At 50.3% G+C, this 26,103-nt stretch overlaps 3 protein-coding genes across 4 annotated transcripts; 1 reads left to right on the top strand and 2 right to left on the bottom strand.

Annotated features, from left to right (window-relative positions):
* Positions 1 to 252: 252 nt before the first annotated feature.
* On the bottom strand, positions 253 to 3,094 carry tomm20b (translocase of outer mitochondrial membrane 20b). Of its 2 annotated transcripts, none has more exons than XM_033981563.2 (6): positions 2,987 to 3,094; positions 1,914 to 2,121; positions 1,759 to 1,805; positions 1,576 to 1,657; positions 1,017 to 1,159; positions 253 to 861 (listed from the first exon to the last, which is right to left on the bottom strand). In XM_033981563.2, the coding sequence occupies exons 2-6, from the start codon at positions 2,038 to 2,040 to the stop codon at positions 817 to 819; spliced, it is 444 nt and encodes a 147-aa protein (XP_033837454.1). In that variant the 5' UTR covers positions 2,041 to 2,121; positions 2,987 to 3,094; the 3' UTR covers positions 253 to 816. The 2 variants fall into 2 exon arrangements, with proteins under 2 accessions (XP_033837454.1, XP_055078581.1); XM_055222606.1 differs by having other exon boundaries at positions 262 to 861; positions 1,914 to 2,117; positions 2,987 to 3,073.
* Positions 3,095 to 3,563: 469 nt separating this feature from the next.
* Positions 3,564 to 6,288, bottom strand: map1lc3c (microtubule-associated protein 1 light chain 3 gamma). The gene is made up of 5 exons (XM_033981675.2): positions 6,180 to 6,288; positions 6,023 to 6,078; positions 5,419 to 5,525; positions 4,090 to 4,177; positions 3,564 to 3,752 (listed from the first exon to the last, which is right to left on the bottom strand). Exons 1-5 carry the CDS (start codon positions 6,238 to 6,240, stop codon positions 3,678 to 3,680), a joined length of 387 nt encoding a protein of 128 aa, XP_033837566.1. The 5' UTR covers positions 6,241 to 6,288; the 3' UTR covers positions 3,564 to 3,677.
* A 704-nt stretch (positions 6,289 to 6,992) lies between these two features.
* Positions 6,993 to 25,274, top strand: strn (striatin, calmodulin binding protein). Its single transcript, XM_033975285.2, has 17 exons — positions 6,993 to 7,283; positions 12,415 to 12,518; positions 12,616 to 12,689; positions 13,257 to 13,326; positions 15,011 to 15,109; positions 15,203 to 15,467; positions 16,811 to 16,946; positions 18,030 to 18,128; positions 18,601 to 18,732; positions 18,808 to 18,941; positions 20,680 to 20,849; positions 21,158 to 21,205; positions 21,791 to 21,912; positions 22,896 to 23,066; positions 23,451 to 23,693; positions 23,883 to 23,969; positions 24,988 to 25,274. The coding sequence occupies exons 1-17, from the start codon at positions 7,095 to 7,097 to the stop codon at positions 25,155 to 25,157; spliced, it is 2,313 nt and encodes a 770-aa protein (XP_033831176.1). The 5' UTR covers positions 6,993 to 7,094; the 3' UTR covers positions 25,158 to 25,274.
* The last annotated feature ends 829 nt before the right edge of the window (positions 25,275 to 26,103 follow it).

Raw genomic sequence — 26,103 nt, forward strand, 5'->3', positions numbered from 1 at the left:
TTATTGTAAATCTTTGGACGTCATTTTCATTGTTTCTCATAAAAATGTTAAATATTATAATCCAAACGTGAGTCATGATGAACTTCTGCACTAAAAATGTTATTGATACATTTGGGCAAAAATGTCTAAAGCCCAATAAGATCAGACGCAGCGCTGACCATGAGACTAAACCGTAAACACGACGATGACAAACCCACCACTTTTATGATTTTTTTTCTTTTTTCTGAGACAAACTGGACCAGAGACTCAGTTCTGTCGACATTTTTAATCTGTGACATCTGGACTTTAACAAGGAGCCAGTGTGTGGAGATAAACTCAACGTGGAGTTAATACTTTGGCACACTGTACAAATCCAGAGTTTAAAGACACAGTGTGGAACTTTCAGGAGGAGGCATATGAATACCATGGAAATAGAAAGTTAAAACCACACTTTGGAACATTCTCCATGGAGATAGATGCGTTTTCTGCCAAAATGTGGAATATTACAGCCAAAAGAAACAAGCAGGAGGAGTCAGGTTTGTGGAAAAGCGAGCCCGCTCTCTGTACGGACACGTTTTTTCACACCACAATGAAAAAACATCCTTTATTTTAGATATTTTTGGCTTAAAAAGTTACATACTGTGGCTTTAACCTGACGACAGGGCAGAACTCTATGGTGGGATTTACTCTTTATCTGTCAGAGCTCAAACTGGGCCAGACACTCGAAAAGTTCCAGAGTGCAGCTTTAACTCTGAGGCAGAGGTCCTAAATGAAAGAAGCTTCACCACAATCAGGAGAAACGCTCCAAGAACGTGAGGTTCAGCCTCCAGGGGGCGCTCACTCTATGTCCTCTTCACTCAGGCTCTGAGCGCTCACGATTCTCTGGAAACAAAAAAGGATTAAACCAGGACTAAAAGAGGACTAAACCAGGACTAAGAGGACTAAACCAGGATTAAACCAGGACTAAGAGGACTAAACCAGGACTAAACCAGGTCTAAACCAGGTCTAAACCAGGACTAACCCCGGTCTGGTCTCACCTGGCTGACGGCGGGCAGTCGGGTCAGGAGCATCTGGAACACGGGGGGAGGGAGAGTCTGCTGCAGCACCTGGAGCAGCTGCTGAGGCTGACCACAGACGGATATCGCACTGGACAAGTGATCCACACACGCCTCGAACTCACCTGAGGAGACATGAGGAATCAGAGAGGACGAGAGAGGAGACACGAGTGATCAGAGAGGACGAGAGAGGACGAGAGAGGAGACACGGCCGATCAGAGGAGACAAAAGCAACCACAGACTGTAAAGAAGTGACTGAGTGAGTGAGACGTCACCCACAGCTGAACCTGATCTGTCTGTTATTAATGTTCATATTAATGTTCAGATCTTGATTTACAGACACAATAGTGAAATAAAAAACCCAGGATCATGTAGAGGGTTAATACGAACATTTAAGACCAGAATGAGTCTGAAGCAGCAGAGACAGAGAGAGGAGACAGTTTTTCAATATAAAGTGAATTGGAGCCAGAGTCGATGGAGCTGTGCCCATGATCTGCTACGTCCAGAGACACAGTGGAAACGATCACTGAAAGAGCCTCACCCTGGGCCAGCAGCTCCTCTCCGAGCTGGATCTCCTCCAGGAAGAACTTCTGCACCGCCTCTGCGTCCTTCAAGTCCGGAAGCTAAACACAACAACAGGACTGTAAAGCAGACGAGACCCAGACCAAGACCCAGACCAAGACCCAGACCCACACCAGGGTTCAGTCTGACTTCAGAGTCTCACCTTGGGCAGTCCGGCTCTCTCTTGGTCCATCTTCTGCTGCTTTCGCCCTGAACACAAACACGAGCTCATCAGTTTCATGAGGTCTAAACCCGGTCTAAACGTGGTCTAAACGTGGTCTAAACCCGGTCTAAACCCGGTCCCAGGTCTGGACTCACGTTCCCTCAGTCTGCTCCTGAAGCTCGGGTCGCTCCGTCGTTTTCGGTCAAAGTAAATACAGTACCCCACGAACAGCGCCCCACACAGGCCGGCGGCGATGGCACTGGTGCGCCCCGAGTACATCATGGTCCCAGCGTCTGCAGAGTCCACTCTCCCTTTTCTCCGGGTCGATTCCCGGCGTGATTCCTGCCGACTGCTTGGTCCTGTCTTATATAAAAATATAAATGTCTTTTCATGAGTTTTTCAGAGTCTGTGCAGAGAACAACCACAACGATAAAAAAAGAGTCAGAAAAACAGATTTAAACAGATGAGGATTCATGTTATGATCATGTGTGGCAGTACTACAGTACTACAGTTTACTACAGTCCACTACTGCAGTACTACAGTGCACTACAGTGCACTACTGCAGTACTACAGTGCACTACAGTGCACTACTGCAGTAGTCTTCACACACAAACAGTCCAGATCTCATGTATTATATGGAAATCTCACTTTATTGACATCAGCCAGGACTGAACCAGGACTGAACCAGGACTGAACCTCATCAAGAAGTCCAGCTCTGTCCTGGGCTGTCCTCTGGACTTAGTGCAGGAGGTGGGGGACAGGAGGGTCCTGGCTAAGGTCATTTCTATACTGGGCCATGAGTCTCGCCCCCTGCAGGACGCTCTGTCCTGGAGAGCAGCTTCAGTGACTGATCCACCCTCTCTCTCTCTCTCTGTGTGTGTGAAGGTTTCAGGTCTGTCCTTCCTCAGACTGAACAATGGACACTGTCAACACTGAACATGTGTCATTCATCCACACCCATGTGCAAAACTCAAGTCACTTTACAGAGATATTAGAGTCAATTTTTTAAATTATTTTAAGCAATTTATCTATCATCTTGTTTTATTGCATGTTCCATTTTCCTTCTGTTCTTTAACTGTGCGGTGCAACACTGGAATTTCCCCACAGTGGGACTAATAAAGACAGATCTGATCTTAAACCAGGACTAAACCAGGACTGAACCAGGACTTAAAAAGGTCTACACATTTGTTTTGAGAATCTCTGTAAAACAGTAGGACAGGGGCCTCACCCTGTGTCCCGGTGAGTCCGGTCCCTGGTCCCCGGTGCTTGTCCCAGTGAGTCCTCTCTGTCTCTGTCTCTCGGTCAGCGGCGGTCACGGCACGGGCCTCATGCGCATGCGCAGTGACACTGGCTGGCAGCTGAAGGACCCCGAGGTTAGACGTCCACCGCGCGCCTGGACAACTTCGGGTTTAGTCCGGGTTTAGTCCGGGTTTAGTCCGGGTTAGGACATTAAGAGAGTGTGTTTGGAGGTTTGTTTGTTCTTTTTTTTTTTTATTACTCAAAAACTTGGTGACGCAACAATAAAAATGTGCTGCCCTCTAGTGGCATTAGAGGCACTTTAAAAAAAAAAATGAAATAGACAGTAACTCAAAACTATTTGAAATAAACCACATTCAGCCCGAGTCTAAACAACGAGCCACTCACACCAAGAAAAAACAGGACTGGGACCAGGACCGGACCAGGACTGGACCAGGACCGGACCAGGACTAATCCAAATGATAAGGTCTGATTTAAATCGACTCAAAATTCAAACATCAGAGCTGCAGAGACCCAGGTCCAGTGCACAAGAACAAATCACTTTAAATCCTGTTAGTCACACACGATTTATTAGTTCACATTAAAATCTTTAACATTACAATATATACACTTTATTTTATATACAGGTCGATAAAAACCGTCTCAGGGGCAAAGGTCAGAGGTCATGATCCGAACATCTCCTGTGAGGCGTAGGTCATGTAAACAAAGCCGTCCTCGTCTTGATGCTCCTTATAAACCTGAAAAAGCAAAATTACAAATCAAACTTTTATTCTGGGAGGGCATCTGACGCACAGGGACACAGGAAATTGAGGAGTCCCCCCCCCCCCCCCCCCCCTCCCCATTTAATATATTTTGCTTTAAATTGATAATCACTATGGCAACGGTCTTAATTTCTCATCCTTCTGAAACTAATGGATGGGAGGACATGTGACACCAGCCCATCCTGTGTCCCAGTGCAGCCGACACACGGGGACACAGGACGGGAGGGCATCTGGCACACAGACACACAGGAGGACGGGAGGGCATCTGGCACACAGAGACACAGGAGGATGGGAGGGCATCTGGCACACGCACCTGGGCCATGGTGAGAGACATACTGGCCAGACCGCTGTTGTTGATGAGGAGGTAGAAGGCCTGAGACGGGAGCAGAGCCATGCGGTTTCTACGGAGACAAAACCAAACATGAGGACTAAGACCAGGAGACCCCCGGGGGAGACCAGACCAGGAGAGACCCCCGGGGGAGACCAGACCAGACCCCCGGGGGAGACCAGACCAGGAGAGACCCCCGGGGGAGACCAGACCAGGAGAGACCCCCGGGGGAGACCAGACCAGGAGAGACCCCCGGGGGAGACCAGACCAGACCAGACTGAAATCTGCAGAGACTGACTCTTCGCTCATTAAACAGAGGAATGACCCTGATCATGTGACCGAACACCACGTCAGCGAAATGTGACACAGAACAGAACGCTCTTGTTTAAAAAGTCTCACGATTGGAAGGGAAGATGTTCAGCTACAATTTAAATAAATATTTGTATAAAATTCACATATGTCCAAAACCAGGAGAACTCGCATCTGGAAGACTGAAAAATGAACTTCAAACTCAGCAAAGAATCCCACACATTTCAGAACATGTTTGTAGAGGTTTAAACTACAGGGTTAACAACTTTTACACAGAATAAGCCCCCCATGGACACACAAGGAGGGCATCTGACGCACAGGGGGAGCAGTGCGATCGGCTGAACCTTCTCTTTTGCACCGTTTTGCTGCGTCATGTTTGAGTCTTGTGACAAAACAGAAAAACCGAGACACATCAGACGACTCTAGAGCCCTTAGACTATGGTTTATATAAATGGACATAGCTGCGTCCCAAACAGGAAGTGAACATGGACGCGCTTCTGGCTCCATGTCACTTTCTACTGAAAAACTGTGTCCCCTCTCTCTGTACCTGCTGCTGTCAGACTCGTCATTTTGGTCTTAAATGTTTTTAACCTGCTCTATTTTACCATTTTTTTTCCCTAAATCTCCTAATTGAAGCACAAAACCAAAGAGCAGATTTCCAAATGTGGCCCCTGGTTGCAGATTAGCCGCTATAACTGCTAGCGTCGACCAGATTCATTTGTGATGGTCTGATATTTAACGCAGCTTTGTGGCCAAAAAACAGACACTTTCCACATCCTCTCGTCCCATTGGTCAGACTCGCTCCTGCTCTGCTGAGTGACAGGTGGATTTAACCAATCACAGTGAAGAGTGAACCTTCAGGAGCAGCTTCAGACACTTTGGTTACCTCAAAGACAGAATAAACGACGCTAAGAAAACATAACGTCAAAGCAGGAATATGGGAGGGCATCTGACACACAGGGACATACAGGAGGAGGATGGGAGGGCATCTGGTGCAGTTCTTACCTGATGATGGTCACAAACTGGGTCATGGTGAGTTCATGTGGAACCAGGAACTTGGTCTTGTCCAAAGGAGGAAGGAACTGTTCTTTTTCATATCGTTCGATGATGACCTGAGGAGCAGAAGACGAGGACTGAGAGCCGCCGGGGGACGGGGGACAGGACTGAGAGCCGCCGGGGGACGGGGGACAGGACTGAGAGCCGCCGGGGGACGGGGGACAGGACTGAGAGCCGCCGGGGGACGGGGGACAGGACTTTTGGGCTACAGAGCAAAACAGCTTGACTGTGTGGGACTAAACCGGGGACTAAACCAGACACTAAACCAGGGACTAAACCAGGGACTAAACCAGGGACTAAACCAGGGACTAAACCAGGGACTAAACCAGGGACTAAACCAGGGACTAAACCAGGGACTAAACCAGGGCGTTTTTTGGTTCTTTAAGAAGTAAATAACAAATAAAAGTTTGCCTTGAACTTTTTTTCCCCAGTTCAGTCCTGCTCTAGTCCTGGTCATAGACTAAACAGGAGATGGACAGTCCCCTGGCTCGGTCCCGGTCCTGGCTCGGTCCGGTCCTGTCCCGTTCCCGGTCCTGGCTCGGTCTGGACTTACCGGGATCTTGTTGGGAAACTTGGTCCTGATCCCCGCCGCCTCCTGTTTCCTCGTGGCTGAAACAGAGGAGGCAGAGCGCGTGTTACCGTGGGGATGGGGGGGGTCACGTGTCTGTGGGTCCCCGGTCCCGGTCCAGTCCCGGTCCCGGTGCTCTTACCGAAGCTCTTGCGCTGTTTGAAGGCTCTGCTGTGCACGGGGGTGCGCTCAAACGGAGGCATGGCGCGTGCTCTCGGTCCCGGTGTGTGCGGAGCGCGCGCACGGGGCCCTGTTAAATACAACAGCGTCAGGTGACGGGCACGTGCACGGCGTGAGGGCGTGGCCCGGGCGCAGTGTCACATGGGACATCAAAGGAACTGTTTGGTGTACGAACTGTGTCAGATGCCCTCCCATTCTCCTGTGTGTCAGATGCCCTCCCATCCTCCTGTGTGTGTCAGATGCCCTCCCATCCTCCTGTGTGTGTCAGATGCCCTCCCATCCTCCTGTGTGTGTCAGATGCCCTCCCATCCTCCTGTGTGTCAGATGCCCTCCCATCCTCCTGTGTGTGTCAGATGCCCTCCCATCCTCCTGTATCCCTGTGTCTCATCCTGCATTTTAATAATAAGCCTACACTTTCTGAGTAGCACTTGTAGTATTACATTTGGCATATTCTGAACAGACACAAAATATTGAATAAATGTGCAGTGATTTGGCATTAGCATCTGCATTAGCATTAGCTCTAGCATGTTGTCATTCTCCTGCTGTTCTTTAACTTTCCCCAGTGTGGGACAAATAAAGCTTTATCTTATATTATCTCTTGTTATTTATATTTGTATTTATTTATTTATTTATTTTTTTTTAAAGTTAAATTGCCATTTTTATTATAAAAAAAAAACAAAAAAAACAACCTCGAAGTAAAAAATCTTAAACTTCCGGTCCGGCTTTTATTGTGAAGGCTCTGACCGGATGTGCCGTTGCCGCGCGCGCTCTTGCCGCTGGTCCATGCGCAGCGGAGGCGGCGGAGGTGGGCGGCACATCTCTCCTCTTCCCCCGGACCAGGAGCGCTCTGAGGCGGCGTACATCAGCTGCAGGCTCCATGGACGAGCAGGCCGGTCCCGGGGTGCTGTTCCCGGGCAGCGGCGCCGTGAAGTCCCCGCTGCCTGGAGCCGGAGAGGCGGCCCGGGCTCTCTACAGCCTCCCCGCGGCGCTGCACTTTCTCCAGCGGCAGTGGGCGAGCTTCGAGCGGGAGAGACACCAGTGGGACACGGAGAGGAGCGAGCTGCAGGTGAGACACGGGGACAAGGGGGAACCGAGCCACTGGACCGGGAGAACCGAGCCTCCGGACCGGGCATGAGCCACACTGTCCTCTAAACTGAGATAAATCAAGGTTAAATTTAGACCTGGACCGGGTCAGAACATGGGCCAGGTCCAAAATAGATCTGATCCAGGACTAAACCAGGGACTAAACAAGGACTAAACCAGGGACTGAACCAGGGACTAAACCAGGACTGAACCAGGGACTGAACCAGGGACTGAACCAGGGACTAAACCAGGGACTGAACCAGGACTAAACGAGGGACTAAACGAGGGACTAAACGAGGGACTGAACCAGGACTGAACCAGGACTGAACCAGGACTGAACCAGGGACTAAACCAGGGACTAAACCAGGACTGAACCAGGACTAAACGAGGAACTAAACGAGGGACTGAACCAGGACTGAACCAGGACTGAACCAGGACTGAACCAGGACTGAACCAGGACTGAACCAGGACTGAACCAGGGACTAAACCAGGACTAAACCAGGACTGAACCAGGACTAAACGAGGAACTAAACGAGGGACTGAACCAGGACTGAACCAGGACTGAACCAGGACTGAACCAGGGACTGAACCAGGACTGAACCAGGACTGAACCAGGACTAAACCAGGGACTAAACCAGGGACTAAACCAGGGACTGAACCAGGACTGAACCAGGACTGAACCAGGACTGAACCAGGACTAAACCAGATCTAAACCAGATCTAAACCGGGACTAAACCAGGACTGAAGCAGGGACTAAACCAGGGACTAAACCGGGACTAAACCAGGGACTAAACCAGGGACTAAACCAGATCTGGACCAGGTCTGAATCAGGACTGAACCAGGACTAAACCAGGACTAAACCAGGACTAAACCAGATCTAAACCAGGGACTAAACCAGGGACTAATCCAGGACTAAACCAGGACTAAACCAGGGACTAAACCAGGGACTAAACCAGGGACTAAAGCAGGGACTGAACCAGATCTGGACCAGGTCTGAATCAGGACTGAACCAGGGACTAAACCGCATCTAAACTGGTACTAGACCAGGACTGAACCAGGGACTGAACCGGGACTGAACCGGGACTGAACCGGGACTGAACCGGGACTAAACCGGGACTAGACCTGGACTAAACCAGGACTAAACCAGATCTGGACCAGGTCTGAACCAGGACTGAACCAGTACTAAACCAGGCCTGAACCGGGACTATACCAGGACTATATCAGGCCTGAACCGGGACTATACCAGGACTATATCAGGACTGAACCAGGGACTAAACCAGGACTAGACCAGGACTAAACCAGGACTAAACCAGGAGGGTCCCAGTGGAGGTGTGTTATGTAACTCTTGTGTTTTCACTTAATTTCTGATTCTGCTGCTCAGTCACACATAAACAACTGTCAGACCTAAACCAGACCTAAACCAGACCTAAACCAGGCCTAAACCAGGCCTAAACCAGGTCTAAACCAGGCCTAAACCAGGCCTAAACCAGACCTAAACCAGACCTAAACCAGGCCTAAACCAGGCCTAAACCAGGTCTAAACCAGGCCTAAACCAGGTCTAAACCAGGCCTAAACCAGGCCTAAACCAGGCCTAAACCAGGCCTAAACCAGGCCTAAACCAGGTCTAAACCAGGCCTAAACCAGGCCTAAACCAGACCTAAACCAGACCTAAACCAGGCCTAAACCAGGCCTAAACCAGGTCTAAACCAGGCCTAAACCAGGTCTAAACCAGGCCTAAACCAGGCCTAAACCAGGCCTAAACCAGGTCTAAACCAGGCCTAAACCAGGCCTAAACCAGGCCTAAACCAGGCCTAAACCAGATAATAACCCACAGTGTCTCTGGGCAGTTCTAATCCTGGAGACAGTGACGTGTCGTGATTAGTTTTACTGAGGCCGTGTTATGTTTGAAAAGTGTCGTCTGCATTTGACCCGTCCTTCAGTGCGTCTTGTACCCGACTGGAGGATTATTCTGCATGTTTTATCCATCCATCCATTTTCTTCCTCTTATCCGGGGCCGGGTCGCGGGGGCATCAGTCTAAACAGGGACTCCCAGACTTCCCTCACCCCAGACACGTCCTCCAGCTCCTCCGGTGGGACCCCAAGGCGTTCCCAGGCCAGAGAGACATAGTCCCTCCAGCGTGTCCTGGGTCTTCCCCGGGGCCTCCTCCCGGTGGGACATGCCCAGAACACCTCCCTAGGGAGGCGTCCAGGAGGCATCCTGAGCAGATGCCCGAGCCACCTCAACTGGTTCCTCTCAACGTGTAGGAGCAGCGGCTCTACTCCGAGCTCCTCCCGTGTGACCGAGCTCCTCACCCTATCCCTAAGGGTGCGCCCGGCCACTCTGCGGAGGAAGCCCATTTCAGCCGCTTAAACCAGGCCCCCTCCGGCCCCTGACTGCGCCTAGAAATTCTGTCCATAAATATAATGAACAGAACCGGTGACAAAGTGCAGCCCTGGCGGAGTCCAACATGCACCGGGAACAGGTCTGACTTACTGCCGGCAATGCGAACACAGCTCCTGCTCCGGTCATACAGGGACCGGACAGCCCTTAGCAAAGAGCCCCGGACCCCATACTCCCAGAGCACCCCCCAAAGGACACCACGAGGGACACGGTCGAATGCCTTCTCCAGATCCACAAATCACATGTGGACTGTGGCAAACTCCCATGAGCCCTCGAGGACCCGATGGAGAGTATAGAGCTGGTCCAGTGTTCCACGACCAGGACGAAAACCACACTGCTCCTCCTGAATCCGAGGTTCGACTATCGGTCGGATTCTCCTCTCCAGTCCCTGGAATAGACCTTACCGGGAAGGCTGAGGAGTGAGATTCCCCTATAATTGGAACACACCCTCCGGTCCCCCTTCTTATACAGAGGGACCACCACCCCAGTCTGCCATTCCACAGGTACTGTCCCCGACCGCCAGAGAGATGTTGTAGAGACGTGTCAGCGAAGACACACAACATCCAGAGACTTGAGGTACTCGGGACGGATCTCGTCCACCCCCGGAGCCACCGAGGAGCTTGCCAACCACCTCGATAATTTCAGCCAGGGTGATGGACGAGTCCGCCTCCGGGTCCCCAGTCTCTGCTTCCTCCTCTGAAGACATGACGGGGGGATTGAGGAGATCCTCAACACTGTAAACAGTGTTGGTGAAGCACTGCTTTCCCCTCCTGAGGCGCCGGACGGTTTGCCAGAATCTCTTTGAGGCCGTCCGATAGTCCTCCTCCATGGCCTCCCCAAGCCACTCCCTGAACCGCCACCTTAATGTGGTGGATGGTTTGAGCGCCCGAATGATCCTGGGAGCTCTGTTATCGGGGGCTTCATGCCCCTGGTAGGGTCACCCATGGCAAAAAGGGAGCCGGGTCTGACTAAGAGCGGTTCAGAAGCCCCTTATGAAAAGAGTAAAATCAAGGCTAGCTACGTCGCCCGGACCGGTGTTACTGAGGCCCCACCCTGGAGTCAGGCCTGGGGTGGGTGCTTGACAGCGAGCGCCTGGTGGCCAGGCCCCACGGGGCCCGGCCGGGCTCAGCCTGAAGGAGTGACGTGGGGCCGTCCTCATGTGGACCCACCACCCGCAAGAGGTAAGGGGCTGGTGCTTGAAGATCTGGGCGGCGGTCGAAGGCGGGGGCCTCGACGACCGGATCTCTGGACATGGAGACTGGCTCTGGGGACATGGGGGGAGGAGCCTGAGCATGTGCGGGACGTTGAGCGTTACCGGCTAGATATAGTCGGCCTCACCTCCACGCACAGCCTGAGCTCTGGAACCCAACTCCTCGAGAGGGGCTGGATGTTTTGTCTTAATGGGAAAAAAAATACACCTTTTAATAGCAGAACTGAATGAACTCAGCCAGACACAGGGAGAACATGCAAACTCCACACAGAAAAGACCTGGGGAAGTGAACCTGTCTCAGGTTTGAGAGTGAGACCAAATCAGCTGACAGAGGGTTTTAGTGATAAATACTTTCTCTATGTCTGTGGAAATTGTGTATTTAAACTGTTTATAAAAGACAAAAGTCTGACGTCCGATGAAAACAAACGGTTTTAGTTTCACTTTCTAAGAGTAAATTGAGAAAAAGTCCAACTCTGTTTATATTTGAACAGAGTAGAACTTCAACCGAACAAGTGACGAAACATTAAGTGAAACGAGTTCAAAGAAAGTATCAAAGCAGTAGTACTCGTAGCAGTAGTACTTGCAGTAGTACTTGCAGTAGTACTTGCAGTAGTACTCGTAGCAGTAGTACTTGCAGTAGTACTTGCAGTAGTACTCGTAGCAGTAGTACTTGCAGTAGTACTTGCAGTAGTACTTGCAGTAGTACTCGTAGCAGTAGTACTTGCAGTAGTACTTGCAGTAGTACTTGCAGTAATACTTGCAGTAGTACTCGTAGCAGTAGTACTTGCAGTAGTATCAGTGGTGGTTCATCTCATAGAAGTGTGTTTTTGGGTCGTCGCTGCCCCAAAGCAACGCTCACGTTTAAAGAGCTCACGATGAAGAGGAGGAGGGAAAAGGAAGAAGAGGAGAGAGAGGAGGAGGGAAAAGGAAGAAGAGGAGAGACGACAGGAGGAGAGGAGGAGGAGAGGACAGACAGAGGAGAGTATTCTGGGACATGTAGTCCTTTCTCCCGCTGTCACATGACCTCATTCCCACACTGGATCAGACTGGATCAGACTCTTTCCCACAAGGCTTTGAGCTCAGGTTGTGTGACCCCTGACCCCTGAACCCTGCCCTTTGCTCTCTGACCTCCATCACACTGTTTCCACACTTTAATCACAGGTTCAGTTCCTTCTTCACGCTCATATTTACAGTTTGGATATCGGACGTCACTCTGTCACTGGTTCTACCTTTTAAAAGTTTACCTGTGTTTACCTGTGTTTACCTGTGCTTACCTGTGCTTACCCGTGTTTACCTGTGTTTACCTGTGTTTACCTGTGTTTACCTGTGCTTACCTGTGCTTACCTGTGCTTACCTGTGTTTACCTGTGTTTACCTGTGTTTACCTGTGCTTACCTGTGTTTACCTGTGTTTACCTGTGTTTACCTGTGCTTACCTGTGTTTACCTGTGTTTACCTGTGCTCACCTGCACTTGTATCCTGTCTGTGCATTTGACCCGGGTCAGTCGCAGATCGCGCTGCTTCAGGGTGAGAGGCGCGGTCAGGAGAACCTCCGGAAGGATCTACAGAGGAGGATCAAGATGTTGGAGTACTCGCTCAGACAAGAGAGGTACGGCGCCCCCTGCTGTTCACCTGTCACGATATTTTCCGCACCTTTTATCCTCACTGATCGTCTTTTCATGTTTGGTCTTTTGCGTTTTTTCCAGAGGCAGATTTCACCGACTGAAACACGGCTCAGACCTGATCCAGGACCAGCTCAGACCCCCCGAGTACGACTCAGGTGAGAGCGCCCCCTATGTGCCACGAGACTGGAACTGATTTAAAGATCCATATGACGCCTTTTCTAATGTTGTTCACAAACAGACCTTGTTGTTGTTTAGTTTCATTCACACATGTTTAACACACAAACCTGTAGATTTAGGCTGGAAAACACTCTGTTCCACCTTGTGATGTCATCATGTGGCGATACAGGAAGTGCTCCACTGTGTTTTAAACTCCTCACACCTTCACTAGAATCATTTGGATCATTTCAGACCTGGATTTGCCACTTACCTCTATTGACCTAAAGGTAAAAGGAGCTGTTCACTTGAAAACCACTACCACTTGATGACATCACAAGGTGGAACAGAGCATTTTGAACTGGGAGATGTTACAGACTAATAATAAACTTTGACTCAAACATGTGTGAATGAAACAAAACACAAATCCAGGTCTGTTTTTGACACGACTTAAAGCTACAAGAGTCAGGTTTGTGTAATATGGGACTTTTAATCCATCCACGGAGCACCCCCTGTGGACACAACACTGACAGTGCGTCCCCAGTCTCACTGCAGTCTGTGCATTTCAGACGAAGACGAGAGTCCAGCTCCACCTCCTTGTCTCCAAAGCTGCATCCAGGGTCAGCAGATCATAACGAGGTACTTTATAACATCTGTACTCGAGTAAAAGTAACGCTACTTCAGAGTAATATTACTCAAGTACAAGTACAAAGTAGATTCAAGAAAGTAAGAGTAAAAAAGTATTTTGGGAAAGTAGTGCTCAAATAACTGTAGCTTAAAGAGTAAATGTCGCGACGCAGCATCTGATTAATAATTTGAAGTGAATCTGAAGAACAAAACATGAAATAATGAAAAATGTGGTATTTTCAAACAGACACAAAAATGAGAAAAAAACATATTTTTCGGACTAAACGTTGCTCTGGAGTCGCACCAACGAAAAAGTGCATAATAATGAAGAAAAAAACATAAGTCGCACTGGAGTATAAGTCACATTTATGGGGAAAATTATTTTACAAAATCCAAGACCAAGAACAGACATTTTATCTTTAAATGAAGTTATAATAATAATAATAAAATGTGGAACAGGCTGAATATCAGTACATCACGCTAACGTAACACATTTATATTTATTCAGCTCCATGAAGCACAGACAGAACTGAACACGTGTCTGGTTTGTTAACGTAAGATATTAACAGTTAATCAGATAAATAAAGCAGAAAAAACAACAGGTTTACTCTGGATCTGAATCATTTCACACATAAGTCGCACCAACGAAAAAGTATGAAAAAAAGTGACACTTATCGTCTGAAAAATACAGTAAATAAATATCTGAAGGAGGCAGAAACATCAGATCATTTCATATTGTTACGTAAAGATTCTGTCACTTTAGACTCACTCGAGTAAGAGTACTGTTACTTCAATGAAAATATATTAGGAATAAAAGTATGCCGCTAGAAAAGTACTCTGAAAAGTACAATTTCTTTAAAAAGTTACTCTAGTAAATAGCATCTGTAGCACCAGTATATAAGTTTATGAAACATTACCACAGTTTTACTGTCTTAAAAATGAGAAAAACATACATAGTTTTTATTTTTATTCATCGTGTTTAGATCTTTGCAGATTTTTGTTTTTTTTGTTGTAATGTGATAAGATTTGAACTGCAGACGGTTGAATAAGTGACTTCAGTGGTTTATTGTTGGTTTGTTCTGATATTTATTTGAATTAAAAAACTGCATTAAAAGTGGTAAAACTGTTTCCATATTAAGTTTTCAGGTTGTATTTCTCTGTAGTGATTTAGTTTAGAGTAAACATGAGCGACGCACTGAGCATGTGCAGAACACCAGTGTGTTTATGAATGAAACACAAGAGGACAGAGGGACAGGGGGACAGAGGGACAGGGGGATAGGGGGACAGAGGGACAGAGGGACAGAGAGACTTTGGGACAGAGGACAGAGGGACAGAGACGCACTGAGCATGTGCAGAACACCAGTGTCTTTATGAATGAAACACAAGAGTGGCCCCGACTGGTACAGAGGGACAGAGGACAGAGGGACAGAGAGACAGGGGCACAGAGGGACAGAGCCCCAGAGCCCCGACTGGTACAGGGGACAGAGGACAGAGAGAGAGATAGAGGGACAGAGCATTACCCTCGTTTAGTCAATGTTATTTAATAGTATAATAGGAAAAAATGAAAACAATTGGAGCAGCAGCAGGAGTAGCAGTAGTAGTAGTAGTAGCAGTAGTAGTAGTAGTAGTAGTAGTAGTAGTAGTAGTAGTAGTAGTAGTAGCAGCAGTAGTAGTAGTACTTTCTCCTCTGTCGCAGGTACCTGGAGGAGCTCGGGTACACAGACGTCCTGGAGGTCAAGTCCAACAGAGTCCGAATCCTTTTGGGTCAGAGTCCGGACGAGGAACCCACGACCAGGTACTGAACCAGGACTGGACCAAGACAAAACCAGGACTGGACCAAGACTTGACTTGGAGTGAGTCCAGGTCTTGACCTGGTCTCTGGTCTCAGTCAGGACCCTGTGGACCCTCTGGACCCTCTGGACCCTGTGGACCCTCTGGACCCTGTGGACCCTCTGGACCCTGTGGACCCTCTGGACCCTCTGCGCTGTGTGGAGTCTGTGATGGAGACCTTCAGGATCATAGAGAGAGCTGCGGCTCAGTTCAGCCAGGACCAGGACCAGAGCCCGGATCAAGACCAGATCCTGGACCGAGATCTGGACCGCGACATAGACCGGGATCTGGACCTGGACGAGGACCCGAGCACAGCTGACCTGGTGAGTTTTAGAAGGTACTGTTTACTGCTGTCATTAAAGAGGAGGTACTGACACGTATTCTGAAAATGATATATTTGTATTTGTAGTTTCACTTTGTTTTTTGATGCTCTTGACATTTGTCCAGTTCCTGTGCACAGTTTTGTATCATGTTTTTGTGTATTTATGGAGAACTGTCATGTGGAGCATGGGTGATGTAGACATGTGGGCGGAGCCTCGTACAGACTCGTGCTGCTCACTGTTAGGAGGACAGGGCCTGGGAGAGGCTCTAAAATACTCAAACGTGCTCGGGCGATGCCTAAAACCTTTTTTTTGATGAGGAAACAACACTAATGTGGAAGAAAGCTCCAAAAATGTATTTTGCATAAAAGCACCTTAAGGTTTAGAATAAAAAAACAGGACTTTTTTGCAAAGCTTCATGGTCTTTGTAGTTCCAGGTCTCAGTAGGATCTGAAGGATCTCGTCAGGTTCAGATGTTTGGTGTTTATTTGTCCAGTGTGACGTTAAAGCTCCTATTTACACAAAACCCTGTGAGATTTTATCCATATTATAATGTTTCCTCCTCACAAACAGACCTGGAGTTGTGTTTTGTTTCATTCACACATGTTTGAGTCACACTTTATTATTAGTCTGTAACATCTACAAAGCTCAAAATGCAACGTTCCACCTTGTGATGTCATCAAGTGGTAGTTTTCAAGTGAACAGCTCCTTTTTAGTTCAGTCGAGATAAGAGACAACTCCAGGAAATGATCCAAATGATTCTAGTCAAGGTGGAGTTTAAAAACACAGTGGAGCACTTCCTGTATCACCACATGATGACATCACAAGGTGGAACAGTCTGTTAAACATGTGAGAATGAAACAAAACACAACTCCAGGTCTGTGTGTGACGAGGAAACGTTAGAACACAGAGTAAATAAACAAATAAACGCAGGATTGTGGAAAAGAGGATTATTATGAAACACGTTTACTCCCGACTTTCTTAAGTGGAAAGGTTATTCTGCAGCTACAACTAAAAATATCTGTACAAATGTAATTTAAAGTAGTTTACAATTTCAGAAATAACAAATATGATGAGAATAAAACTGTAAAGAGCTCCCCCTGCTGGAGAGAGCGACACTGCAGCTAATGTGTGGAAGGGCATCAGGCTTTAGAACGCAGGAGCTGTATTTATAAAGTACTAGTAGTGTAGTAGTAGTAGTACTAGTAGAATCCACAAAGTTCTCCGTTTGTCTGAAGTCAAGCTTTACTCAGCCCTGCTCTGTTTTCTAACTTTTATTTCTCAGTAAAACACGTCAAGAGTCAGTTTGATCGTCACTATGGCAACGTGAGTCTGTTTGTTTACAGATGGTGCGGCGTCACTCGACCGTCTCCTCCTCCTCCTCCTCCTCCTCCTCCTCTTCTCTGAGTGAGGACACAGACACCAAGGAGGCTCTGAGAGGCTTCAACTTTCTGTGCAGCGCCGAAGAGGGCGCCCCTTGTGGTTAGATACGGCAACACACACTACAATACTGAGGACTAAACCGGGACTGAACCAGGACTAAACATGGACTAAACCGGGACTAAATATGGACTAAACATGGACTAAACCAGGACTGAACCAGGATTAAACCGGGACTAAACCGGGACTAAACCAGGACTAAACATGGACTAAACCAGGACTGAACCAGGATTAAACCGGGACTAAACATGGACTAAACCAGGACTAAATATGGACTAAATATGGACTAAACCAGGACTGAACCAGGATTAAACCGGGACTAAACCGGGACTAAACCGGGACTAAACCTGGACTAAACATGGACTAAACCAGGACTGAACCAGGATTAAACCGGGACTAAACATGGACTAAACCAGGACTAAATATGGACTAAATATGGACTAAACCAGGACTGAACCAGGATTAAACCGGGACTAAACCGGGACTAAACCGGGACTAAACCTGGACTAAAATAGGGCTAAATCCTTTCACACATTTAATTCGGACATGTGTGTGAGTGTATGTGTGTGTATGTGGGGGTGTGTATGTGAGTGTGAGTGAGGGTGTGTGTATGTGGGGGGGGGTGTGTGTGTGGGTGTGGGGGGGGGGTGTAGGGGTGTGTATGTGTGTGTGTCGGGGTGTGTGTGTGTGTAGGTGTCTGTAGGGGGGTGTGTGTGTGTAGGTGTCTGTGGGGGTGTGTGTGTGTGTGTGTAGGTGTCGGGGTGTGTGTGTGTGTGTGTGTGTAGGTGTCGGGGTGTGTGTGTGTGTGGGGGGGTGGGTGTGTGTGTGTCTGTGTGTGTATGTGTCTGTGTGTGTATGTGTCTGTGTGTGTAGGTGTCTGTGTGTGTAGGTGTCTGTAGGGGTGTGTGTCTGTGTACATGTATGTGTGGGGGGGGGGGTGTGTGTATGTGAGTGTGTGTGTCGGTGTGTGTGGCAGAGTGGTTATCCTGTCTCCTCTCAGTGAGGAGGTTGTGGGTTCGACTCCTGATCTGAGTGGGGTGTGTCCTCCCTGTGTGTCTGTGGCACAGTGGTTGTCCTCCCTGTCATGAGGAGGTTGTGGGTTAGATTCCCGGTCTCTTGTTACAGATCTGGACCTGAGTCTAGGCCGGACCTGGGACCAGAGTGTGATCGAGGAGCTGAAGGAGCAGTACAAGAGAGAGAGGAGAGGCAAGAAGGGCGTCAAACGTGAGTACTACTACTACTACTACTACTACTACTGCTACTGCTACTACTACTACTACTACTACTACTACTACTGCTACTGCTACTGCTACTACTACTGCTACTGTAAACACAACTGCTGGTTTATATCTGGTTTAGTCCTGGTTTAGTCCTGGTTTAGTCCTGGTTTAGTCCTGGTTCAGTCCTGGTTTAGTCCTGGTTTAGTCCTGGTTTAGTCCTGGTTTAGTCCTGGTTCGGTCCTGGTTTAGTCCTGGTTCAGTCCTGGTTTAGTCCTGGTTTAGTCCTGGTTTAGTCCTCGTTCAGTCCTGGTTTAGTCCTGGTTTAGTCCTGGTTTAGTCCTGGTTCAGTCCTCGTTCAGTCCTGGTTTAGTCCTGGTTTAGTCCTCGTTCAGTCCTGGTTTAGTCCTGGTTTAGTCCTGGTTTAGTCCTGGTTCAGTCCTGGTTCAGTCCTGGTTCATCCCGGTCTCTTTCTGCAGGACCAAACCGCTCTAAACTGCAGGACATGCTGTCAAACCTGCGAGAGGCTGAGGACGTGTCTCCGGGACCCCCCTGTGGTCCCCCTCGATCCGGACGCTTCAGTGACCAAGACCCGGGGCGACCGGACGACGGTACCGTAGGGGAGGGCATCCGCTACACAGGGATATAGGAGGATGGGAGGGCATCTGACTCTTTTCTGTCCCCAGAGCCGGTGTTTGTGGCGTCTCCGGGGAAGTCCTTCCTCTTGGGGCCGGTGGACGAGGCCGTGTCCCTGGACCTGGGTCTGGGGGAACTGGCTGGACTGACTGTGGCCAACGAGTCTGAGGGGCCCGTGTACGATGTGAGTCCTGCTCCTCTACAGCATCTGCGCCTCCTCTGCGCCTCCTCTGCGCCTCCTCTGCTCCTCCTCCCCTCCTCTGCTCCTCCTCTGCTCCTCTCCTCCTCCTCTGCTCCTCCTCCTCCTCTGCTCCTCCCCTCCTCCCCTCCTCTGCTCCTCCTCTGCTCCTCTCCTCCTCTGCTCCTCTCCTCCTCCTCTGCTCCTCCTCCTCCTCTGCTCCTCCTCTCCTCCATAAACTGTATAATGCTGTGTTCAGATCACTAGTTGGATGACTTTGTATTTGAGGACAGACGCGTCCGGGGCTGTCCCGTCCGGGGCTGTCCCGTCCGGGGCTGTCCCGTCCGGGGCCCGTCAGGTCCGGGGCCCGTCAGGTCCGGGGCCCGTCAGGTCCGGGGCCCTTCAGGTCCGGGGCCCTTCAGGTCCGGGGCCCTTCAGGTCCGGGGCGTTCGTGCCTGTGGATGTGTCGTCCCAGTGTCTTTGTGAACGATGCAGACCAGGCAGAGAGAGTGAATTTTTTACATAAAACCCATAAACGGAGGCGAGCGGTGCGGCGGCGGCAGTTCGTCCGGGTCGGTGACATAATTCAGATAATTGTTGTGGCATTTGTGGCTCTCAGGTCTTTCTCGTTCCTCTCCTTCCGTAGTCTCTGATTAGTCGACTCTTCTCGCTCTGAGCCGCTGAAAACGCCACAGAAACAGGACGGCGTTTGGAACGTGGGTTAGACATGTCCATAGAGTCTGTGGGTCTACACCTCTGGTCTCTGGTCCGGTCTCTGGTCTGGTCTCTGGTCTGGTCTCTGGTCTGGTCTCTGGTCTGGTCTCTGGTCTGGTCTCTGGTCCGGTCTCTGGTCCGGTCTCTGGTCTCTGGTCTGGTCTCTGGTCTGGTCTCTGGTCCGGTCTCTGGTCTCTGGTCTAACCTCGGTCTCTGGTCCGGTCTCTGGTCCGGTCTCTGGTCTCTGGTCTCTGGTCTGGTCTCTGGTCCGGTCTCTGGTCCGGTCTCTGGTCCGGTCTCTGGTCCGGTCTCTGGTCTCTGGTCTGGTCTCTGGTCCGGTCTCTGGTCTCTGGTCTGGTCTCTGGTCTGGTCTCTGGTCTCCGGTCTCTGGTCCGGTCTCTGGTCCGGTCTCTGGTCCGGTCTCTGGTCCGGTCTCTGGTCTCTGGTCTCTGGTCTCTGGTCTAACCTCGGTCTCTGGTCCGGTCTCTGGTCCGGTCTCTGGTCTGGTCTCTGGTCCGGTCTCTGGTCTCTGGTCTAACCTCGGTCTCTGGTCCGGTCTCTGGTCCGGTCTCTGGTCCGGTCTCTGGTCCGGTCTCTGGTCCGGTCTCTGGTCCGGTCTCTGGTCTGGTCTCTGGTCCGGTCTCTGGTCCGGTCTCTGGTCCGGTCTCTGGTCTGGTCTCTGGTCCGGTCTCTGGTCCGGTCTCTGGTCTCTGGTCTGGTCTCTGGTCCGGTCTCTGGTCTCTGGTCTGGTCTCTGGTCTGGTCTCTGGTCTCTGGTCTCTGGTCTCTGGTCTGCTCTCTGGTCTGGTCTCTGGTCCGGTCTCTGGTCCGGTCTCTGGTCCGGTCTCTGGTCCGGTCTCTGGTCTCTGGTCTAACCTCGGTCTCTGGTCCGGTCTCTGGTCCGGTCTCTGGTCCGGTCTCTGGTCCGGTCTCTGGTCTGGTCTCTGGTCTGGTCTCTGGTCTCTGGTCTGGTCTCTGGTCTGGTCTCTGGTCTGGTCTCTGGTCTAACCTCGGTCTCTGGTCTTCCTCAGGTCTCTACAGACTCTGTCAGGAGGACTTGGTCTCAGAAGTTCAGTCTGAGGAGCCATCTGGACTCAGTTCGGTCTCTGGTCTTTCATCCGATTGAGCCGCTGCTGCTGACGGCGTCTGAAGACCACACTCTGAAGCTCTGGAACCTGCACAAGACCAGCACCAGCAAGAAGTATGGGTCTAGACCTGGTTTAGTCCTGCTTTAGTCCCGGTTCAGTCCTGCTTTAGTCCTGCTTTAGTCCTGGTTTAGTCCTGGTTTAGTCCTGGTTTAGTCCTGGTTTAGTCCTGGTTTAGTCCTGCTTTAGTCCTGGTTTAGCCTTTGAGATTTTGCTAATTGTGTCAAACTGATTTTTACTTTGGCTAATTGTGCCGCCCCAGTACAGGTTTAACCCAGAGACACTGAAGGACGGGTCAAATGCAGGTTTAACCCACAGACACTGGGTGCAGAGGACACACTTTTCATACGTCTTGTCTGTGCAGGTGTGCAGCTTTAGACGTGGAGCCAATCTACACCTTCAGAGCTCACAGGTCAGTCCTGGTTTAGTCCTGGTTCAGTCCTGGTTCAGTCCTGGTTTAGTCCTGGTTTAGTCCTGGTTCAGTCCTGGTTTAGCCCTGGTTTAGTCCTGGTTTAGTCCTGGTTCAGTCCTGGTTCAGTCCTGGTTTAGTCCTGGTTTAGTCCTGGTTCAGTCCTGGTTTAGCCCTGGTTTAGTCCTGGTTTAGTCCTGGTTTAGTCCTGGTTTAGTCCTGGTTTAGTCCTGGTTTAGTCCTGGTTTAGTCCTGGTTCAGTCCTGGTTCAGTCCTGGTTCAGTCCTGGTTCAGTCCTGGTTCAGTCCTGGTTTAGACCTGGTTTAGACCTGGTTTAGTACTGGTTCAGTCCTGGTTCAGTCCTGGTCTAGTCCTGGTTTAGTCCTGGTTTAGTCCTGGTTCAGTCCTGGTTCAGTCCTGGTTCAGTCCTGGTTCAGTCCTGGTTCAGTCCTGGTTCAGTCCTGGTTTAGTCCTGGTTCAGTCCTGGTTTAGACCTGGTTTAGACCTGGTTTAGTACTGGTTCAGTCCTGGTTCAGTCCTGGTCTAGTCCTGGTCTAGTCCTGGTTCAGTCTTTGTTCTCGTCCTCAGTGCTCCAGTCTTGGCTGTGGTCATGAGTTCTTCTGGGGAGCAGTGCTTCAGTGGAGGAGCCGACGGCGCCATCTACAGCTGGAACACGCCCGGCGCAACCACCGACCCCTATGACCCCTATGGTACACGGGAGGGCATCTGACACACTCTGACACACAGGGAGGGCATCTGACACACTCTGACACACAGGGAGGGCATCTGACACACAGGGAGGGCATCTGACACAATCTGACACACAGGGAGGGCATCTGACACACTCTGACACACAGGGAGGGCATCTGACACAATCTGACACACAGGGAGGGCATCTGACACACTCTGACACACAGGGAGGGCATCTGACACACAGGGAGGGCATCTGACACACTCTGACACACAGGGAGGGCATCTGACACAATCTGACACACAGGGAGGGCATCTGACACACTCTGACACACAGGGAGGGCATCTGACACACAGGGAGGGCATCTGACACAATCTGACACACAGGGAGGGCATCTGACACACTCTGACACACAGGGAGGGCATCTGACACAATCTGACACACAGGGAGGGCATCTGACACACTCTGACACACAGGGAGGGCATCTGACACACAGGGAGGGCATCTGACACACTCTGACACACAGGGAGGGCATCTGACACAATCTGACACACAGGGAGGGCATCTGACACACAGGGAGGGCATCTGACACAATCTGACACACAGGGAGGGCATCTGACACACAGGGAGGGCATCTGACACAATCTGACACACAGGGAGGGCATCTGACACACTCTGACACACAGGGAGGGCATCTGACACACAGGGAGGGCATCTGACACACAGGGAGGGCATCTGACACAATCTGACACACAGGGAGGGCATCTGACACACAGGGAGGGCATCTGACACAATCTGACACACAGGGAGGGTATCTGACACAATCTGACACACAGGGAGGGCATCTGACACAATCTGACACACAGGGAGGGCATCTGACACAATCTGACACAGGGAGGGCATCTGACATACGGGGAGTGTTTAGTCCTGGTTTAGACTTGGTTTTGTCCTGATTTATTTGACACAGGGAGGGCATCTGACTCTTGTCTCTGTGTCCCTCAGAGCCAGGCATCCTGCGGGGGGCGCTCTCCGGTCACTCTGACGCGGTGTGGGGCGTGGCCTATAGCTCCGCCCACCAGCGACTCATTTCCTGTTCAGCCGATGGGACTCTGAGGGTTTGGGACGCGTCCGAAACTCTGCCTGCGCTCACCGTCATCAGGACAGGGGACACAGGTGAGACGGGACAGGGGACACAGGTGAGACGGGACAGGGGACACAGGTGAGACGGGACAGGGGACACAGGTGAGACGGGACAGGTGACACAGGTGAGACGGGACAGGTGAGACGGGACAGGTGAGACAGGACAGGTGACTTTTTCCCTCATAAAAAAAAATGCCTGAAGAGGTTTCAGATGTCTGAGTAATATAGTGATCTCTTTTGAGTCCTATTCAAACTCTCCTTACAGTGAGCAGTACGATTCAGTACAAGGCTCCGCCCACAAGCCTAGAGATATTTACTATAAACCAGGTCAACAAATCACCTGCCAACTAAATTAAACTAAAACCAGAGAGATTGTTAATGTGCTAAAGTCACGTGAACCTCCACTTTGTCCCTCAGAGCTGGACACCCCGTCCTCTTTGGACCTCCTCACCTCTGACCCGGCTCTGCTCGTCTGCTCCTCCGCCTCCGGATCCATCGGCCTCTTTAACCTGGAGACGCAACAACGGGTCCTGAGCCTGGAGACCGGACCGGAGACCGGACCAGAGACCAGGGTCAACCAGGTCCTCAGCCACCCCTCTCTGCCCCTGACCATCAGCGCAGGAGATGACCGCCACATTCGCTTCTACGACAACAACACAGGTACTACTACTTCTACTAATACTATTGTTACGTATCGAGACACAGATAAAAAGCTGCGATTGGACACGTTCTCTAATACTAAAACTACTAATTCTACCACAAGTACCGTTATTACTCCAGTCCCGGCGCAGTCGTATCTGCTGATCCTAAACCAGGTCGTCCCGTTACAGCTGTGCCCGGTCTGTGCAGGTAAACTGGTGCACTCCATGGTCGCTCACCTGGACTCAGTCACCTGTCTCTCTGTGGACCCCAACGGACTCTACCTGCTGTCAGGCAGTGAGTACTCTGCCCTGGTCTAGTCCTGGTTCAGTCCTGGTTCAGTCCTGGTTTAGTCCTGGTTTAGTCATGGTTTAGTCCTAGTCTAGTCCTGGTCTAGTCCTGGTCTAGTCCTGGTTTAGTCCTGGTTCAGTTCTGGTTCAGTTCTGGTTCAGTCCTGGTCTAGTCCTGGTCTAGTCCTGGTTTAGCCCTGGTCTAGCCCTGGTTTAGTCCTGGTTTAGTCCTGGTTTAGTCCTGGTTTAGTCCTGGTCTAGTCCTGGTCTAGTCCCGGTCTAGTCCCGGTCTAGTCCCGGTCTAGTCCCGGTCTAGTCCCGGTTTAGTCCCGGTTTAGTCCTGGTTTAGTCCTGGTTTAGTCCTGGTTTAGTCCTGGTCTAGTCCCGGTCTAGTCCCGGTCTAGTCCCGGTCTAGTCCCGGTCTAGTCCCGGTCTAGTCCCGGTTCAGTCCTGGTCTAGTCCTGGTCTAGTCCTGGTCTAGTCCTGGTTCAGTCCCGGTCTAGTCCTGGTCTAGTCCCGGTCTAGTCCCGGTCTAGTCCCGGTTCAGTCCCGGTCTAGTCCTGGTCTAGTCCTGATCTAGTCCTGGTTCAGTCCTGGTTTAGTCCTGGTTTAGTCCTGGTTTAGTCCTGGTTTAGTCCTGGTCTAGTCCTGGTCTAGTCCCGGTCTAGTCCCGGTCTAGTCCCGGTCTAGTCCCGGTCTAGTCCCGGTCTAGTCCCGGTCTAGTCCCGGTTTAGTCCCGGTCTAGTCCCGGTCTAGTCCTGGTCTAGTCCTGGTTTAGTCCTGGTTTAGTCCTGGTTTAGTCCTGGTTTAGTCCTGGTCTAGTCCTGGTCTAGTCCCGGTCTAGTCCCGGTCTAGTCCCGGTCTAGTCCCGGTCTAGTCCCGGTCTAGTCCTGGTCTAGTCCTGGTCTAGTCCTGGTCTAGTCCTGGTTTAGTCCTGGTCTAGTCCTGGTCTAGTCCTGGTCTAGTCCTGGTCTAGTCCTGGTCTAGTCCTGGTTCATTATGCCTGTGTGCTCTGCCCCCTGCAGGTCATGACTGCTCGGTGCGTCTCTGGAGCCTGGACTCTCGGACCTGTGTTCAGGAGTTCACCGCTCACCGCCGAAAGTTCAACGAGTCCATCCACGCCGTCGGCTTCCACGGTGCGCTGGGCTACATGAGCAGCGGGGGGGCGGACGGGCTCGCCAAGGTCTACGTGTGAGGGGGGGAGGGGCTAGAGGAAGGGGAGGGGCTAGAGAGAGGAGAAGGGGTATGGAGTGACTGCCCACCCCCTGGTTCCAGAGGTAAAGTTCCATACATTTTTCCCATAGACTTTCTGAAAAAAAAAAAAAAATACAGGGCTGATCTGCTTTGTAGTAACTAATGACCCACAAAACCGCGTCTGGAACCCGGAAAATGGCAAAAATCAAGTACCAATTTGGGACTATAAGCCGCGACCCCCCCCCCCCCCACGCTCTGAACCCTGCGGCCAATACAACAGTGCGGCTTATTTATAGAATTTTACCGGATAACGGCCACCGGGGGGCGCTCTCCAGCTGTAAATGTAAAAGTGAGACAGACGTGGGGAATTATTCTGCTCTGAAGAATTCACTAGTTTTGATTTTGAACTGTCATTTTGCGAAAAACACACGAAGAAATGGAAATGATGCATTTTTTAAGATAAAGAAGGAAATAGAGCCACTGCACGTGAGCTCGGCATCGATGAATCCAACTCGGTCGATATAAAAAGACGACAAAAGGAAATAAAAGCAGAGGCTCGTGTTGGTACAGCTTTATTTTCTAAACCTGCAGGTGTGTTCACCCCGTGTTGATGTCGTGTCGGTGCCAATTTTCAGGCAGTTTTAAAAAAAGTGCGTCCGTGTAGCGTCTTTCTTCGTAAATATCTCACGTTACAATATGAAAACCTGCGTCTCATATTCAGGTTCCCAAATTTACAGTAGTAATCACGACCCAACATAGCCCCCCCCCCCCCCGAGTACAACGTCCAACATTTGTCATAAATAATAAATGGGCTTTGGTTAACTGGCCTGAAAAATGTGTCATAAACCACTGGAATTTATCAAATATATTCCACATGATACTGAACAAAAGGCCAACGAGGACAAACAAAATCTTGCGTTTTAAATGTGCTTTTTGGACTTTAAACA

The sequence above is a fragment of the Periophthalmus magnuspinnatus genome, chromosome 1 (assembly GCF_009829125.3).
Source record: "Periophthalmus magnuspinnatus isolate fPerMag1 chromosome 1, fPerMag1.2.pri, whole genome shotgun sequence".
Classification (NCBI taxonomy): Eukaryota; Metazoa; Chordata; class Actinopteri; order Gobiiformes; family Gobiidae; genus Periophthalmus; species Periophthalmus magnuspinnatus.

Excerpts from the sequence above, each read along its gene's own strand:
- tomm20b (XM_033981563.2), bottom strand. The coding sequence starts at position 2,040 with ATGATGTACTCGGGGCGCACCAGTGCCATCGCCGCCGGCCTGTGTGGG. Across the intron at positions 1,806-1,913 it reads CAGGAGCAGACTGAGGGAAC|GGCGAAAGCAGCAGAAGATG; the intron begins GTGAGTCCAGAC and ends GTTTGTGTTCAG. Across the intron at positions 862-1,016 it reads GACTGCCCGCCGTCAGCCAG|AGAATCGTGAGCGCTCAGAG; the intron begins GTGAGACCAGAC and ends TTTTGTTTCCAG.
- map1lc3c (XM_033981675.2), bottom strand. The coding sequence starts at position 6,240 with ATGCCTCCGTTTGAGCGCACCCCCGTGCACAGCAGAGCCTTCAAACAG. Across the intron at positions 6,079-6,179 it reads CAAACAGCGCAAGAGCTTCG|CCACGAGGAAACAGGAGGCG; the intron begins GTAAGAGCACCG and ends CCTCTGTTTCAG. Across the intron at positions 5,526-6,022 it reads AGTTTCCCAACAAGATCCCG|GTCATCATCGAACGATATGA; the intron begins GTAAGTCCAGAC and ends TCTGCTCCTCAG.
- strn (XM_033975285.2), top strand. The coding sequence starts at position 7,095 with ATGGACGAGCAGGCCGGTCCCGGGGTGCTGTTCCCGGGCAGCGGCGCC. Across the intron at positions 18,733-18,807 it reads CCCGGGGCGACCGGACGACG|AGCCGGTGTTTGTGGCGTCT; the intron begins GTACCGTAGGGG and ends TTCTGTCCCCAG. Across the intron at positions 20,850-21,157 it reads AAGACCAGCACCAGCAAGAA|GTGTGCAGCTTTAGACGTGG; the intron begins GTATGGGTCTAG and ends TTGTCTGTGCAG.